Source organism: Amia ocellicauda, chromosome 13, assembly GCF_036373705.1.
Source record: "Amia ocellicauda isolate fAmiCal2 chromosome 13, fAmiCal2.hap1, whole genome shotgun sequence".
Taxonomy (NCBI): Eukaryota; Metazoa; Chordata; class Actinopteri; order Amiiformes; family Amiidae; genus Amia; species Amia ocellicauda.
This window is the reverse complement of record NC_089862.1, coordinates 6,294,384-6,312,915: the sequence shown is the minus strand read 5'-3', so window position 1 is coordinate 6,312,915 and position 18,532 is coordinate 6,294,384. Positions and strand designations below refer to the sequence as shown.

The 18,532-nt window shown below is 41.4% G+C and overlaps 2 protein-coding genes across 2 annotated transcripts in view; both read left to right on the top strand.

Moving 5' to 3' along the window:
- pdcd4a (programmed cell death 4a) overlaps positions 1-6,175 on the top strand; it is a 28,154-nt gene extending 21,979 nt beyond the window's left edge. Inside the window, exons 9-12 of the mRNA XM_066719785.1 lie at positions 10-117; positions 976-1,086; positions 1,301-1,440; positions 1,808-6,175. Coding sequence (XP_066575882.1) covers positions 10-117; positions 976-1,086; positions 1,301-1,440; positions 1,808-1,859 — 411 coding nt within the window. The 3' untranslated portion in view covers positions 1,860-6,175. The remainder of the gene's footprint in view (positions 1-9; positions 118-975; positions 1,087-1,300; positions 1,441-1,807) is intronic.
- Positions 6,176-8,646: 2,471 nt separating this feature from the next.
- On the top strand, positions 8,647-16,574 carry LOC136766369 (mannosyl-oligosaccharide glucosidase). The gene is made up of 5 exons (XM_066719782.1): positions 8,647-8,726; positions 9,867-10,272; positions 10,459-10,682; positions 11,758-11,951; positions 12,294-16,574. The coding sequence occupies exons 2-5, from the start codon at positions 9,882-9,884 to the stop codon at positions 14,065-14,067; spliced, it is 2,583 nt and encodes an 860-aa protein (XP_066575879.1). The 5' UTR covers positions 8,647-8,726; positions 9,867-9,881; the 3' UTR covers positions 14,068-16,574.
- The last annotated feature ends 1,958 nt before the right edge of the window (positions 16,575-18,532 follow it).

The following is an 18,532-nucleotide window of genomic DNA, read 5'->3' as shown; positions in this document are numbered from 1 at the left end:
GCATTTCAGATGAACCTGCTGCTGAAGGAGTACCTGATCTCGGGGGATGTGTCTGAGGCAGAGCGCTGTCTGCGGGACCTTGAAGTGCCTCACTTTCACCACGAGCTTGTCTATGAGGTACGGCACCATCTCCTCCTCCTCTCAGTGCTTTTAGGATAGAAACGGCTTACTTTGTATGGCGTTGCAGTCTCCTGTTCTAACCTGATATTCTGGGAAAAGTTGACTGAAAATAAAACAAAAATTAACTGCGCTTCTTTCAGATAAGTTCTCTGGAAATGGTGTCTGAGGAAGCTTTCTTGGCCAGTTCTTGTGTATTATAATTTATACTATTTTAGAACTTGTAGGAAAGGCTAATGGGGAACAAAAACATATCTTGGTAATTGTCAGCATTGCAGTTGGATTCAGAATGTAGTCTAGGTTTAGTTCTAAATTTAATATGAAAGCAATTCTGTCAGACTTTGTCCTCTGTTTATTTTCATTTCGACTAGGCCTCCAGTTACAGTCAAGGGTGACCTCTAGTGGCGAGGTCCAGTAATATTTACTATTAGCTACACTGTACCATTTCAATTGGACAGGAATTTTCTTTTTGTGCAACTTCTTTCTTGGGTACAAAGATATTCAACGAAATAATTATTTCCACGGGGGTGACCTGGCACAGCTCTGGATGTGAAAATCTGTATCTTGCATCTTTAAATTAGGTGTCTGCAGCCTGACGGTCAGTGTACACTGCAGATACCACTAGATAGTCTACATAGAAAAGGTGGTATCTAAAATCAGTGCACTGTGATTGACCCAAAAGGCAGTTTCCATTCCACTTGCTAGTGTAGTTTGTTTTTACCAAATTATATATATTTTTCCTAATATGTACGGAACTTCTCAATTTTACTGGCACCCTGAGCTCCTGGTGTGCCTGTGTCTTTCCCCTGCTCCTCCTTGAGGGTAATGAGCGAGTGTGTCTTGTCTCCTGGCCCCCAGGCTGTGATCATGGTTCTGGAGTCCACAGGGGAGTCGGCTGTGCAGATGATGGTGAAGCTGCTCAAGGCATTCTGGGAAACGGGCCTCATCACTCTTGATCAGATGAACCGGGTCAGCACTCTCTCATCTGTGACACTCCCCTGCTAAAAACACTGTTCAAGAAGACCCTTCCGGTCACATTTTGCTATGCTATCTGATTCTTTTGTATTGTATTAGTATTGATCTGTTGAAACTGGTTGAAGGTATTTCAAGGAGAAAACAAAGTGTGTGTGTGCTTTCGTGGAGCCCAGCGGTGGCATGACTAAAGCAGTGTTCTGCCCTACAGGGATTCCGGCGCGTGTTTGACGAGCTGCCCGATATCTGTCTGGATGTACCTCACGCCCACACCATCATGGAGACATTTGTGGACCTCTGCTTCACGGAGACTGTCATCACCAAACAGCTGAGAGACGCCTGTCCTTCCAGGTGAGCGTTGCCACCAAGGGCCCATGCTGGTTTCACTCGGCTGACATCCATTTCCATTTGGTAAACGCACCTTACTGAAAAGCAACCAGACCGCTTCAGAAAGGAGCTAATTCTATATATTTAATTAAGGGATTTACTCAATTTTATGTGGAAAATGTACAGTTCCATCCCAAATACTTTTTACATTGTTTTAGTCTGATTACCATTCTTATGTCACTGAGCATATCTGTATGAATGACCCTGCTGCAGTACAGGCCTGTGTTTTTGTATCGAACTGCAGTTTGTATGCTTCCATTTGTTCTACCTGAAAGAAAATGAAACGAGTGTTTAGAACTGAGCTTTTTGTTATTGTTGTTCTGACCACCAGGGGGCGAAAGCGCTTTGTGAGCGAGGGTGACGGAGGGCTCATCAAGCAGTAGATGGGAGGGAGAGCGTGCCGTGGCCTCCCCCTGTTGCAGCCCTGAAGCAGAGAGGGCAGCGTGTCTCCCCTCCACCACTACCCACACTCGCCCCCACGGCAATGCCAAGGGTAGTGCTTTGATTCTGGTGACATAGGGGAGGGAGGGCAGGAAGGATGGGGGGAGGAGGCATATTTTTTTTTTGTTTTTTGTTTCTTTCCCCCCTTTCTCCTGAGTTCGTTGTTCAGCGCACTCATGTACAGAGGGAGAGAGTCGGGGGTGGCAGGTTTGGTTACGGTGATCTCGGCACCAGTGACTGTCCTTTGTGTTTTGCATTGCATGTAATTGGGTGTCAGGCCCTAATTTAAAGGATGAGTAACAATAATGGAAAGGAAACCATTGCGATTTAGAACATTTCTGGTAGGACTCGGCAGTTGGGGTAGAGCATTTCAGGTGCTTTCATTTAATTTTGCTTTTCAGGCTTTTTGACAGTGTAACACTCACACAGTGTTCTCTTGCTTTGCTGCATTTCAAAAATATATATGCCCACCCATGATCATGTTTTCAGTCTGGCCCTGGCAAATCTGATTTCTCCGCAGAGGTCTGTTAACCCCAGGCTGTCCACTCTGAGTGGGATCTGTGCAAGTCCAAACACACCTGCACTTCGTTTAAAAGAAATTCAGTGGAAGTCATTCTTAAAGCTTTTGATTCTTTTTTTTAAGAGGACCTTATTCCTCAATATAATAATGCTTAAAGCAGTTTGTTTATTCCTGTTGATTTACACATCCATACTTTGTTAAATCTTCTCATGACCCTAAATTTAGAATGAAGCCTGTCTCAAGGCTAATGCATGCCTAGAAGGCTGTGTGGAGGGAGGACCCATTTACTCTTGATTTCCACACCAAAATGATGCACACGCTGATGTGCAGGGCAACACCACACAGGTGTTAGGTAACAATGGGAAAACAGATGAATGAAATAAGTTAAAAAATAATGTCCTTCCTTTGAGTGCTAAGGAAACTAGTTAATTTCTTGTGTTTTAAATCAAGTTTAATTTCCCATCATTGCCTGAACATTCATTACTTTCTATATATAACATAATGAGCAAGGCATTATGATTCCATAGAATCTTATCGATAGGCAGTTAAGAAATGGGATTTGTGGTTGGACAAAAAGCTAATTTTGAGTGTAAGAGCAGCAAGAGGAACAACCTTAGTCTAAGCTTCTACCTAAGTGCCTGGGGTCCTGCTGTGTATTCTACCTAATCACAACATTTCTTAGTCTAATTGTTCCTTCTGCCAGAGCCAAACTATGCTGTGATTGCTATGAAATGCACTATATGCAACACTCCACTGAAAATTAGATGACGCCACATCTTTAACATAGAAATCCCAGTTAAATGTGAAGACTACAAAGAAAGAGTTCATGCAAAACTGGACCTAGCTACTGCTGCATAAGTTAAGGAGTGTGTACTTTTGGGTTTGGCTACAGGAATCCATAAGCTCTTGTTTTCAGAGTCTTACAATAGGAAGATTAATGGTAAATCTTTACAAATCCTTTCCAGTGTTATTAAATGACATCCAAAGAACTGGTTTTGATTTTCCCCACGAGCTGTAAACTCAAGCTGTTTAAAAGGCAGAATAGAACTTGAAAGGTTTGTAAATGAAAATGGAAAAGAGCATCTGCAAAATATTAAAAGGGAACATTAAAACAAATGAGCAATTCAGTGTGTAAATGAATAATTTAGAAAACCAATTCAAGAAACTGTAAACCTGCCTTTTTCAGCTTGAAGAGTAGGCCAAAGAGTTTTGGGCAACGCTATCTAAAAAAGAAGCCGTTACTATAAGTATTATTGATAGAAGGTTCTCCCCAAAACATCTCCTTTTTTTGGAGATTGCATGAAACTTCACCCTATACCAGAAATCATTTATTTCCTCATCTCTTCTCATGCTCAGTTATCCAAACAGTACAGCAGTGGCTGTGAGACAGGCTTCTGAGATACGGAGTAATCACCAGGACAGTGCTACAACTCTGGCCCCTGGACCGTTTTGAAATATAGTACGAGTTGCCTGCTGTGGCCTTCGATTCAGTTCCAGTTTGAGAACCATGATCTATTATCCATGTTCTGAAGATTATTTTCTTCTCTGAGGAGATTTGACCTGAAGTCTCAATCACCGCCTCAATATGTGTGTGCAATCAGTGTTGTTCTTACAATCTGATAATTGTTTATATCAAAGTTCATTTTTATCATATTGTCTTATAGGGTTGCTCAGTTTCAAAGTTATTTTTTATCCTCTCTACATGCCTTTAAAACTGTAATCGCAATATTTGAATGTTTAGTTAAATGGCAGTTCTCAGCGGTGGATGACTAAACCAGCTCAGACTGTTCTATGGGTATAGCTTGACACAACAATGTCACAGCATTTCTGGAGATGACCCAGAGTTGGAACAACACATGCCATGCAAATGCAGAAAGTGTGTACAGACAATGGGGAGGATTTACAGATGTATTCAATTTCACCTTTAGGAGCAAAGAGCAGTCAACACAATGCCTTTTGATGACTGGCTGTTTAAAATCACTTGTCATTTCTTTCGTTTTCAGAACAAAAGGCTTTTAAAGTCATGTAGGTATGGTAAGAATAAAATTCCAAACTGGCAGCCCTATATTTATCAATTAGCCAGTGACAGGCAGCTGAAGTGCATTCAAAATCATGTCTGTTTACTGCCTTCTCAAGAAATGTCTACAGGCTGAACAGGTGACATAATCATACAAAATATTCAATTAGTTCCCTTTGTACCTATACCATGGGCAGCTTTCTTCCATTTGCTTAGTGGTCTGTCTTTATACTGGTCATGTCAGACTTTTCTAAACTTTTTGTTAATGTTATTGCAAAACAAGCTGGTCACATCACACTTTAAGTTTCAACCTACTCTAGTACACCGTAGTCTGCTGAAGAAGGCACACAACTAATAGAACAGGGTCCTATGTAAAAAGCAATGAGTACATTTCACTGTACAGTTTTAAGCTGAAAGTATTCATACCCCATCGGCTTAAAGTGTTATTCAGTGATTTGCCTTAGGTCAATAACAATTGTTGATTTAAACTATACTTATCTATCAAGGGAATCTGGTCATAGTTTAGCACTTATTGAGCCTGGAGAGAACCGTAAATATTATGAGTTAAGATCGGGCGTTGACTTCCTCTCCATTAATATCCTAGCAGAGGCAGTCACAAGTTAACACGCCTGCTCTCTTAATCTGTTTAATTAATATGACTTAAATGATTCAAATTACACTGCTTCCAATCTAGGATATGAATACTTTTGACTACAGCAGCATATACAGAAAGTAACCATATATAGAAGTGACAGATGAAAACTAAGCACTTGCAATAAAAGTCACCTTGGTATGATAATTCTCCAACTTGAGCAATTAATAGTTTTTTTTTCCCTCCCTTCTTTACAGTAATGACAGTACAAATGGACTAGTTACACTGTATTGTGGATTAGTTTTTCCCCATAGATATAGCGATGTGGTCTCTGTGTGATGTAGTCTCTTCAGCCTGTAGTTCCCATTGTGGCTGGCGATGTATTCATAGTCTCTTGGGATAGCGCATTTCTCTCCTGTTCCTTCCATTACATTTCCTCCTCTGTCGTGGCTAAGGAATTGTCAGCTAGTGGGTGGATGTTCAATTACATGGTATCTCTGCTTTGCCTCTGTATTCTATAATCCACGCACTTATAGTAATACCAGACTTTAAAAGCCTCTAGCCATTTTCCGTTCTCTAATTTCACAATCACAAGTTCTCAAATACAGTAGAACTGAGCAAGATAAATGGTTTTAAATTTTCACTTCAGCATTACAAACTTAAAAGGGTTAACAAAACCAATTCAGTATATAATCAATATGGAATTGGGGTAAAACGGTGTGGGGTTATTGGCAGCAACCTCTCGGGAGGGGGAGAGAACTAAATCTTGGACATTTAAAACGGTATGGTAATTTTAAAAGTAATCAGTCTTTGGTGCAAATACCCAATTGTTTTAAGAGATCATTGGTGTTTTGTAACATATATATATATAAGCCTATTTTTACAAGTGTTATTTGTTTCCAGGTAAATGTTGAAAATGATATAAATGCTCATGTCATAAATGGAAACCAAAACAAATCTGTTTGATTGTTATTTTCTTTTGTATGTAACCCCTGAACCTATCCCCATAATGCTGCAGTGTGGATCACTTGTTAAAAAGCTTTATTTTTGTTTATTCTGTTACAAACTTCCAGCATTGCAGATCCATTGGGACAATGTCATTATTTGAATAAAAGCTGACATAATCCTAGTCTGTATCATTGCATTAAGAAACGTTTTTGTTTGAAGACTTCAGGAAGTTAACCACAACAAATGACATGCATCAATCACAAACCTACTTAGGATTTGCTGCTTTGCTGTGTATGATGACTCTGTAGGTTTTGAGGTGATATGCATGTCAGACTGAACTGGAAAGGGAGACGCTGTTTTGAAACTTTTGCATTTGTTCAAGCTACATCATTGGAGTTTTGAAGTGGAAATGTTGAGTTTAAAAGTTGGTCTAACATGGTCCCAGGGCACTTCTGTATGCATGCTTCCTCCAAACCGATATATAATTTATTTTTTATTTTCCATTACTGTATTCTGCTTCAATTGGTATATGAAGACATTCACATAGATGTTTTTATTGTTTAATCTGCAGGGTTAAAGCAAAATTAGTCAATTGAAATAAATTCATTAGGCCCTAATCTATGGATTTCAAGTCTCAAGTTTTGAGGGAGTTGGCTACTGACTGCAGGAAAGTCCACCAGAGCTACAGTCGGGTCGAGACCCTGGTGAGGATGACGAGCCACAGATGAGCTTCCCCGAGACATTTTCTGACAGTTTGTGCAATCCCAGTTTCATCAGCTGTCCTGAAGGCTGGTCACAGGCCAGTTTGGCATACTGCAAAATTCTCTGAAATGTTGGTGGCGGCTTATCACAGAGAAATTAACCTTCAATTCTCTGGCAACAGCTCTGGTGGACATTCCTGCAGTCGGCAGCCAATCGCACGCTCCCTCAAAACTTGAGACATCTGTGGCATTGTGTTGTGTAACAAAAGTGCACATTTTAGAGTGGCTTTTTAGTGTCCCCAGAACAAGATGCATCTGTGTAATGATCTCACTGTTTAATTAGCTTCTTGATATGCCACAACTGTCAGTTGGATGGATTATCTTGGCAAAGCAGAAATGCTCACTAACAGGAATGTAAACAAATTTGTGCACACATTTGCGAGAAATAAGCTTTTTGTGTGTATGGGGAAAAAATGTGATCTTTCAATTCAGCTCACGGGACCATGGGACCAGCACTTTATATGTCGAGTTTATATTTTTGTTCACATAAAACATTCAAGCCATCTCTTCACCTGTTCTTTTCATTTTTTAAAAGGGGTTACTAACTTCACTAGTATTGCAGAGAACCCAATCTCCACTGTTCATATGATAATCATGTTCTGCTGTTACTAAGTGGAGCTAGACTCAATGAAAACGTACATCAGAGACCGTTTCTGGGGAAACGGGGACTTTTGGATCAAGCTGTTGAATCTCCATGGTTTCCATGGAAATAAACTTGTATGTTCGCTGTATCTGCGACCCATTTTCAACACTAGCAGGTGGTAAAAAAACAGGCTCTGTTATCTCTGCAAATCCCATTCACAAGCAGCCTTCTGTGCCATGTGGTATAAATATCAGCATCAATGTGGGTGACAGGCTGTGCGTGACATGCAAGGACAAGCAGCCACTGCTGTATTTGTCTGTCCTCTTTGGCGAGGGTGTGGTGTGCTATACATACCACCCCACGGTCAAGGCTGTTTATTGAGGTGTGGCAGGGCTGTGGGGATCTGCACTATGCAGATCATTGGATGGCATTGAAATTATGGACACTGGTAGGCAAATGACTTCTGTTTCCTTTGTCATTAACATCAAGTTCAGAGATCTACATTAAAATAGATATGGCAACTATTCTGTTAATCTCTGAAATTTTCATTTTTTTCCATTCATCTTCACAGAAGAAAAAAAATGTTTAATTGTATTCTAGGCAGTTGAGCACAAATCTAAGTAATGAACAAAGGTTGCTGCGGTTCTAGCTTTGCAAACAACTGCAAATGCAGTATTGCCCAGATGTCATCATAAGATAAGGATCTCCAGCTACCTCTGCTTATATACCTATTTTTTGGTATTATTTAACCAACAATAATATATGTTCTGCAGATGTGAACTCCATTCCCATATCTTTAGACCAGATCTTATCCTTGTCAGCTGACTGTACTTGGAGTAGCCTGTGTTTGAAATGCTTTATCCCCCAACACCACCCACACCATCACATATCACACAAGCTGGAATGAACATAGTATGCCGAAAAATAAGATTTAAAACACGAACTAGTCATATCACTGATTATATAATACGCCTAATTGGCATAATAAAAAGTTTACTAAAAACAATAAAAGGAAATTAGTGAAGCTAGCTGTCTTTGAAAATGGCAGTGCAATGAGCCTGCTGGTGTCTGCTTGACTACTGACTTGTTACTTTATGGATGATCCCGTGATTCTGTGTATGATGTTAGATACAAGCGACCGCTATCATATTTGGCTACATTTTGTGCATTGTTGAGTCTTTGTGTGTCGTACTTATACATTGTTCTTTTTCCCCCTTTTATATATATGTATATATACATTTTTTAATACATTTGATACATAAATGCATTGGCTCGTGAGGTGTGATGACGTGTTTTTTGTGCGCGGCGTCTACGCTACACGTCTCTCTGTGAAGAAGGGGAAGTGCGAGGAGCGCTCATGTGTATCCGCAGAACCAGAAAGCGATCAGGTACACAGCTCAGAATACATTCATTAATTGTTTAATCCTAAATTGTCTAGATTAACGGCTGATTTTGAATGGAGAATTTGCACAATGTTACTCTTGAAGGTGGTCAAGATATGCTGTTGAATCAGTGACGGCGCTGTAGCTTCATTACAAATCAAACGCTTCACAAACAGCTCCGTGCCTGCCTGCAGCATCGGCGTATAGTTTGTAACAAATGGTGGGAAACACACACTGTGAAGGGATGACTGCACGTTAATATCATGATTAATTGCTACATTGTAATGTGGCTCATTTCCGGAAAGGAGAGAGGATTTATAGTTAATCCGCGTTGTCTGCAGTGTTAAGATATGATCACAGATTGCAGGGTTTAGATTGCACAGTTAATTTCCTAAACACCAGAGAGAGGGGTAAAACTATCCTGTTTATTTTATACTGTTTACGGATATTCACAACAAGGTAAATGATGAGCATTGAAATACGCTCTTCTGAATGTGTTAGTAAATCTCTATATTTGTAAACTTAATACAAAGTCTTACGTTTAAGTAAGCACAAACTCATTTAAGTGAGATCCGAGATGCAATTAAATCTGTCAAATGCAGGACAATTGGGTTTGTTATATGCGATCTACGAATATAAGATGCGCCGGTAAGCTGTGCAGCTACTCACAGCCGACCCCTTTCCCCTTCATACTGTGATCTCCATTTTCTCATGACAATATGAGCAAAATCCAATACACTTGGTAAAGCTTTCTGATGCAGGTGTAAACTGTCTCTTTTCAAACCTAGATCCACAAGAAGTCAGGCTAATTTTTTCAAGTTGGCAGTTGATATCTGTAGGATTTGAAGTTCACAGCAGCTCAACATGCTCCCTGAAACAATTTTTGCTGCCTAAAAACCTAGCATAAGTGATAATATAATGGAACATGAGGACTGCATTAGCAAAGGGGTGGCTAACCTGTGCTCTTTGCTGATTGGGATATTGCTACACCCTCATAGAAACATAATGTTGACCAAACTTTGCACCTGAATATATGTGAGATGAATTGTCTTAATGAGTTACAGTACAAATTACAATACCATGAGGGAAAGGTATATCACCACACAAGTGTCTTATCCATTGATGGATTTCTGTCTTCCTGTCAAGGTTGTTGAGGGAAAGATGGGTAAGAAAATGGGCAAGAGAAAGCGGGTGGATTCGAACCACAGCAAAGATGGGAGTGACACGATCCCCAACAGAAAGGAGGAGAAGAAAAAAGACATTGCCAACTCAACCTCCAATCACAAGAAGAAGAAGAAAAAACTCACTGTGGACCAGCTCTTCATCTACATTTCCATCGGGCTGTGCATCTTCTTCATCTGCTTATGGTTCATCTACACCTTCTACATGCGCTCATACCTGGCCAAGCGGATCGTCACTCCTCACCCCTCTGACAAAATCCTCCATCCCAATAGCACCAGTGCCGCTGTGTCTCCTGACAGGTTCTGGGGCTCCTACAGGCCTCAGGTGTATTTTGGAATGAAAACAAGGAGCCCCAAGTCAATTGTGACCGGTAATTTAATTAAGTATATATTTCTGTGTATGACTGTAATTATTTAGGATGACAATGCTATAACATTTATATTAATATATGGTGAAGAAGAGATCACAACTGGCAAAGTGTCACTTCTTGGATGAATGTAGGTAAGAGATGTCTGCCTGTGTCTTTAAAAAACTTTTTCCTGGTATGTCTGCGTAGGGCTGATGTGGATGCGTCAGGATGGTGGGGGCGACGTGAACCTGCGGCACACCTGTGAACAGGGCGACCGGCTGCAGAGCTACGGCTGGCTGATGCACGATGGAGTGAGCTTCGGCATCCAGGAGATCAGAGACACCGATTTCACCCTGACCACAGAGTTTGTCAAGAGGACGGGAGGAGAGCATGGGGGAGACTGGACCTGGAGGGTGACAGCCAAGCAGCAGGTCAGCCAGAACAATAACCGCTCTGTGTGCAACTGTCACTCCTCTCTTGTTCTTCGTTTCTCATTGTCCACCTGCGCCCCTAGCACAGTCCTGTGTCCTGTGTCCTCTGTCACACAGTGAGTTGTGATAAATGCTGCACAACTTAAACGCTTATTCAATTATTTGGAAGGGGTGGTTTCTGGGAGGGGACTTGAATGACACTGCCTGGAGTGATTGGCATTTGAGATGGGAGAGAACAACTGCAAGAGTTTGTATTGCTCAGTCAGCACTGTGGGAAGAAAAGTGGGAATCTGATGTGAAAGAGGTGAGGAACTCTTCACCGGACCAAATCGATCTTGCACTCTCACCTCGGGGAGTTATTTTCGCTCATTGCTTCTTACAGTGCTGATTAATCAATACAGACTCTTCATGTCCTATTGTTATTGACAGAGATCTAAATATAATAAGCAAGGGAATGTACAACAGGGCAGTAAACACAGCAAAATAAGATTTCGAAGTATGTAGATTTATGTTAAGAGCGATCATAGATGCATCATCAAAAGCAGATTGCAATAGTAAGGGACCCTTAATCTGTAATACTGTGGGGTGTTTCTGTGCCTGTGCATCAACTGTTTTCACATAAGAAAGGTGATAGAGTTCTGATCTTAACATATACTACAATATCAGAGAAATGGCACTAGTGTTAGCTATCATTAGTGAAAGTGTATTGTATTATGGGAAGCAGCTCTTTCTCCGTTCCTGTTTTCTTGTGTACAGAGAATCTGATCAAATAAACTTAAACTAAACTCTGATGGCATTTTGAAAGGATACTTGACTTATAAATCATTTAAGTAAAGCCTAACTACTTACCTGGCTGTGTGTTTTCTTGCTGGGACATGCTAAAACCGCCCCCCAACACCCAATCTACATTTGCATTTCAACACTTTCCTTCACCACTGTTAATATTTTACCTTTGTTATGGTTTTGTTTGTGTGTGTGTGTGTGTGTGTGTGTGTGTGTGTGTGGGGTGGATTTAGCAAATGACTGCATTCCGTTGTTCAGCTCCATGTCGTTGTTTTGGGCTGATTTCCCTCAGAGCTCGACGCCCCAGGCTCCAGTGATCTCCCTGCTGTTCTATGTGGCGACGGACTCTCAGGGCTCTCTGCAGGCCCATGTTGGGGAGAAAAACCACCTGGGCTCTGTCACAGGCTTCTCCGAAGAGCTGGGACACTTCAAACTCACTTTCCGCAAGCCTGCAGCTGGAGAGACTGCCGGTGCCAAGTATGCCAGGTACGGAGCCGACTCTATGCTGTATTGGTTGTCTCAGGCACTGCAGTCCAAAGTTGTGGGTATGTTGAGGTTGGGTGGGAGTTAGTTTGACTAGTCTGTGCAAATCCCGGTAGATTGATTGTAATTTAACACTGGTGAATAGGGCAGATGAATGTCTGTGTAATTGTTGGGTGGATGTGCCACTGTTCTCATGGGTGAAAAAGCCCACTGGAAATATTTTTAAAAAATTGATGATATTGATCAATTTCTCATTGCTGCCTTATATAGTTTAGGCAAAACTGTTTTTTTTTTTTTAATAATCTACCACCCCCCCACCATGTTTGTTGTCTTTGTACTTTCCAGCTATAATCACCTGAAGACTGTCAGCCCAGGATTGGATAAGCTGACAGACATTGTGAAAAATAGCCTGGATGGAAGGTTTATCTACAATCCCCCATCTGGTGAGAAGCGGTACTACATCGCAGTGGATACGTACAAGCCCCCCTCCCTTCAACAGCAGCAGCGTGGTGAGACCAAGAAGGAGGGCGATTTCGCAGTGCACCAGGTGACTGTCCAGACGCCCTTCCAGATGGAGGTGCTGTTCGAGTCGGGCAGCTTCCGGGACCGGCCCAACCAGCTGGTGGGGGAGGTAATGACAGAGGAGCTGGAGAAAAGGAAGTCTGCTTTTGAAGTGAAGTTTGAGGAGACCTTTGGCCTCCAAAGACAAGGATACGCCCCGGCTCTGATTAAGTTTGGCAAAGCAGCCCTGAGCAACATGCTGGGCGGGATGGGCTACTTCTACGGTCAGTCAGTCGTTCAGTCGGTGTATAATGAGTACCCACTAGCTTACCCTGAAGGCCCCTTGTTTACTGCAGTCCCGTCCCGCTCCTTCTTCCCTAGGGGCTTCCTCTGGGATGAGGGCTTCCATCAGCTTCTCATCAGCAAGTGGGACCCCCAGATCACCAGGGAGTCACTGGCCCACTGGCTGGACCTGATGAACGTGGAGGGCTGGATTCCCCGGGAGCAGATTCTGGATGACGAGGCTCGCAGCAAAGTGCCAGCCGAGTTCATTGTGCAAAGGAACGAGAACGCCAACCCGCCCACGCTTTTCCTCGCCCTGCAGAAGCTGCTGGAGAGGGTCTCCGGCGTTTCGGAAGCAGATGGACAGGCACAGGAGCACACCAACGCCTTCCTCAGGCGGCTGTTCCCCAGACTCCAGACCTGGTTTGAGTGGTACAACACAACTCAAGCTGGGCCCCTCCCCAACTCCTACCGCTGGAGGGGCCGGGACAAGGACACCAACCTTTTCCTGAACCCCAAGACCCTCACCTCCGGCCTGGATGACTACCCCAGGGCCTCGCACCCGTCCCAGGATGAGAGGCATGTGGACCTGTATTGCTGGATGGCCCTGGCTTCTGGAATCATGGCTGACGTGGCCAAACTTCTTGGAGAGCCCCACCAAGAGTATGAAAGGATTTACCAGGTTCTGAGCGACAACTCCCTGCTTAGTGAGCTGCACTGGTCCGAGCAGCTCAAGGCTTTCTCCGACTATGGGAACCACACCCAAGCGGTGGTCCTCCAGAGGGAGAAGGTGTACGTGCCACCCGGACAGCCCAGGCACCAGTTCCCCGTGGCCAGGCTGGTACGCTCTGTCCGCAAGGCCCCCAAGCTCCAGTACGTCAATGCCTTGGGCTACGTGAACCTCTTCCCCTTCCTGCTGCAGATCCTGACGCCTGACTCGCCCAAGCTGGAGCACATCCTCAAGGACATGAGGGACGAACAGAAGCTGTGGACCCCATATGGCCTGCGATCCCTGTCCAAGTCTGACCCCCTCTACATGAAACGTAATACTGAACACGATGCCCCTTACTGGCGGGGCCCCATATGGATCAACATTAACTACCTGGCCATCCGAGCCCTGCACTACTACGCAAACTCCAAGGGGCCATATCGGGAAAAGGCAGCTGCTCTGTACCAGGACTTGAGGAAGAATATTATAGAGAATGTTAACAGGCAATACATGGAAACGGGCTATATCTGGGAACAGTACAGTGACATCACAGGACGGGGTCAAGGAAGCCATCCTTTCACTGGTTGGTCTGCTCTGTCTTTGTTAATTATGGCCGAGCAGTACTGAGGCAGCCATGAAAAGCAAAATACCATCTGCATTATATGCCCCCCCACCCTTATCAGTTCAATCTTCCGGTAATTTATGAAAAAAGAAAAATACAGCTTTGTGTCTGATTTGTCTGCATATCTTAACGTATTTTATGTAAGTTTTTAGTAAACCAAGTGTCTTCAAAGCTGTATGCTGTGTTTCAGATTTGATAATACTCCCAATAGAGGGGTACATGGGCCTGTTTTACTTATGGAATAAAATGACTCATTGATGCCCAGTTTTCATACTTTGATATTACTGTGACTGCCATGAAGTTTGAATGATGACAATGCAGCAAATCAGCAGTGATTGAGTGTCCATACATTTGCAGTAGCATGCAGATTTATGAGAACACCTCCCCATTCCTCTTTAAAGATTTACACGCAGACAATTAAACATTCATTTGGCAATTCCAGCTGATGTTAGTCTAAGTCACAACTATAAACACGTGTTTTGTGGTTCATTGTATTGTTAATTAAATTATGCCGTCTAGATATGAAATCATGATGGACTGAAATACTATAGTACTCCTGTAAACCCATGACTCTATTAATTATACAATGATGATAAAAACCAAATAACTATAACATGTTGTGCATTTTATGAATGGAAAACCATTTGCATTGTAGCAGATGGAAGAATCAAACGTTTACCTTTCCACGATTTTCAGTTGAATTCGGAATAGTGCTGTTGGCAAGAAAGACACCACCGAGTGCTTTGAGCATGAGAGGTATAATAATGCAGGACACAGAAACACTACAGAAACAAGTATGTTTCCAGTGGTGGAAAAAGTATAGGGCTGCCTGAAAATCTCTGAAGTACAACTGAGAATTAAATGTTGCTTTATTTGAAAGATTATCGACCTCAAAACAACGGCAAAGGACATCGTAACTTTTCTATACAAATTATTCCAACTTTTTAATTTTATTAATTTAACAAGCACAGTAATGCAGTGTAAAAATATTGCTTTAACTGGATTGATAATTTGTGGTGCAACTAAGAGTGGCATAATCAATTTCAGCTTTTTTTAAGTTTTTCATTACGAAAGAAAGCTAGGAAATTTTGTCTAAAGTTTAACCACCTCAAAACAACAGCATTGTAACATTTCTGTACAAATGATTCCACCTATTAATTATTATTAATTTAACAAACACAGTAATACAGTGTGTCACCCAATTGAAGCAGTGTAAAAATATTGCTTTAACTTTATTGAACGTTTGTTCAACAAAGAGTGGCATAATCAATTTAACAATAGTTATAATTGTTTTTTAAACTCTTTTTCCTTACGACAGAAAGATTGGAAATTTCCTCTTTCTTGAAGTGGATAATATAATCTATATGTACATAAGGTTTAGTGGCTTTTAAAAAATGCCAATAATTAAATAATCTGTAAAAACACTGCAACATATTGACAACTGGCACTGTGAGACTATTGAACTGTTTAAACTCCTGAAGCTTTCTTGTGCACTGGAAATACAATTGACAGAGATCTGTGGTTGTAAATAGAACAGACTCGTGTAAGGATGATAATGTATTGTTCATATTTTAAAACTTCACTTTAAAAAGAAAAAACTTTGCGAGATACAATAAATAGAAAATTAGGAACACAATGGGCATCTCAAGGTAAATAAGTGGTGTACTATTGAATCCTAATTGTATCGCACATTATTGAACATATGCCATGTTACAGGATCAAAAGCTCCTGTTTGACACCAAAAAACTGATGGAATTCTGTTTTGATTACTTTTTTTAATGATGCAAACCTCCATTGAAACAGTATTACTTTCTACCAGTTGAATTAATTTTAGAAGAATCTAAGACCATGAAATAGTGTTGTACTGTACTGTGGTGTGAATGCTGTTCAGTGACTTGTCTATACTTTCTCAACCCTTGATTTAAAGGGATCTTCTCATACAGTGTGAGTCTTGTTTTTCAGTCTCAATTGAAAGCTTATTGAGATGGAAGACAGACACATTACAGTGGCCTGTGTCTATAATGAAAAAGAATGGGTGGCCATTCAGGAGCTCCTGATTACACTATTAATTGTTTAATTTAATTTGATGTTTTTTCACCAAAACTCTGAAGGTGTTGGTGCTTCAGATGTTTAAGCCCTGCTGGACTGTGGTAGAACTGGGTATCATTGTTATAAAAACAAAATTGTACTACTTAAAAACAAAGTCCTAACTCATCTGTTTGCTACATAACTCTACAAGCTCAGGTACTTATCTGTTTAGGAATCTGATTCTTTAGGTGCAGGTGCTTGTGTGTGTGTTTGTGAGAGAGCATTGTCCTGTTTGATTTTCCTGCAGCTGCTGATCAGTGAAGGCTGAGCTGCTCAGACCAGTGGAGTTGTATTTGCAGGGTTGTGTGCTTTGCCGTTCCACTGCAGTGTGAGTGTAACCGGGCTGAAGCAGGACACCAGCTCTTGTTTTCTGTGTGTAAGGGAGATTGTGACTTTGTGGAAATAAACAAGAAATGACGCTAAACAGGTGGTCTTTATTTCTACACTTTGCTTACTGTGCAGCTGGTATGTCATGCTCCAATCCCAGAAACCAGCAGTGATCCTCTGGTGCTTTCTGTTATTGCGCTTGTGTTTTCTCAATTGGACTTGTTATGCTTATTTAGATTTTTTAAATTTAAAGATACCCATGAAGATACCCATGAAACCTGCAGCACTGTGGGCTTTCAAATGAGAGTTTGATCCCCCTGCTGTACAGTTATTTTCTTATCTGCCCTTCAGCTTCTCAAGTTAAATAAAACAAAAAGTATTTAGGCCATATCCCTGTGGATATAATGTATCACTTTGCATTGCTGTAATACTTTGGGCTAGGTTTTAATGAGCTTTGTAAAACAAGAAATTCTGAAAATAAATCAATTAGTAAATGTTATTGTATCAGGACTAATTAATGTAATGGTCCGTGTATCTAGATGAAAATCAGCAGACTTGAATTCTCTCTGGAAAATAGTGGCGGAGACTGTATAAAATACACATTTACAGTGTTTAACAAAAATACACTACATGGCCAAACATATGTGGACACCTGTTCATCGAACATCTCATTCCAAATTCATGGGTATTAATATGGAGTTGGCCACCCCTTTGCTGCTATAACAGCCTCCACTCTTTTGGGAAGGCTTTCCACTAGATATTGGAACATTGCTGTGGGGATTTGCTTCCATTCGGACACAAGAGCATTATCGGGCACTGATGTTGGGCGATCAGGTCTGGCTCACAGTTGGCGTTCCATTTTATCTCAAAGGTGTTTGATGGGGTTGAGGTCAGGGCTCTGCAGGCCAGGCAAGTTCTTCCACACCGATCACAACAAACAATTTCTGTATGGACCTCTCTTTGTGCACAAAGGGCTCTGCAGTCCATTGTCATGCTGAAACAGGAAAGGGCCTTTTCTGAATTTTTGACACAAATTTGGAAGCACGAAATCATCTAGAATGTCATTGTATGCTGTAGTGTTAAGATTTCCCTTCAGTGGAACTAAGGGGCCCCAACCATGAAAAACAGCCCCAGACTATTATTCCTCCTGCACCAAACTTAACAGTTGGCACTGTGCATGTGAGCAGGTAGCGTTCTCCTGACATCCGCCAAACCCAGATTCATCAGTCAGACTGCCATTGATTTCTTTATCTGTCTCTTTGTTATTCCAAGCATGCATATTTCCAAGCTTTTTTGTGTTGTTCCACAGTTTCTATGACATTTTTGTTTTTAGTGACCAGGTTTCAATACCATTTATGAGCACTGGTAGTATGCATTGATCAAATACTTTTCACTTCAGGCAAATGGAAAGATTTCCTTTCATCCACATACTGCTTCTTCCAAATGCGCTCCCATTTTGACTTATTTTGATTTCTTCTATATTATCTCTGCACTGTACACGTCTCAAGAAAAAATAAATAGATTCCCATATCTTTACACCAATCTTATTCTCAGTTTACTGTTCTTGAAGTAGCCTATGTTTCAAATGTATTATCCCCTATACTCAATACCGCCCTTACATATCTGCTGTCAGAAAAATTGACGTTAAGTTTGTCTATATGTCTAATGCCATTTACCAGTCGATTACAACAGATAATCTTAAAATAATATCTGCTATAATAATTTTGCATAAATATTCGATCTTTAGGTGTAATGACGTGTTTTTTTGCGCGTCGTATAAATGCTACGCCACCGAAAATGACCATAGATAAAGAATCACTAGAGCAGTCGTTCTAAGATCCTGTATTTCTATGAATATTCATGACCCCGGCGACTAGAGACAGCACTTCGAAGATAAAGCGTTCTTGTCATGCCATGTGAAGACATTGTTCAGTGAAATAATAACGCTTACGTTAAAAAAATGCAATTGTTTTTAAAAGAGAAGATCTGGAATATGAAATATGCTATTATATAGATACGGAGTAAAGCGCCACCGGAACTCCGTGCAATCCCACG

Bases quoted from the DNA above. Each gene is read 5' to 3' on its own strand.
- LOC136766369 (XM_066719782.1), top strand. From the start codon at position 9,882: ATGGGTAAGAAAATGGGCAAGAGAAAGCGGGTGGATTCGAACCACAGC. The intron at 10,273-10,458 runs GTAATTTAATTA...ATGTCTGCGTAG, and splicing joins CCCCAAGTCAATTGTGACCG to GGCTGATGTGGATGCGTCAG. The intron at 11,952-12,293 runs GTACGGAGCCGA...TGTACTTTCCAG, and splicing joins GCCGGTGCCAAGTATGCCAG to CTATAATCACCTGAAGACTG.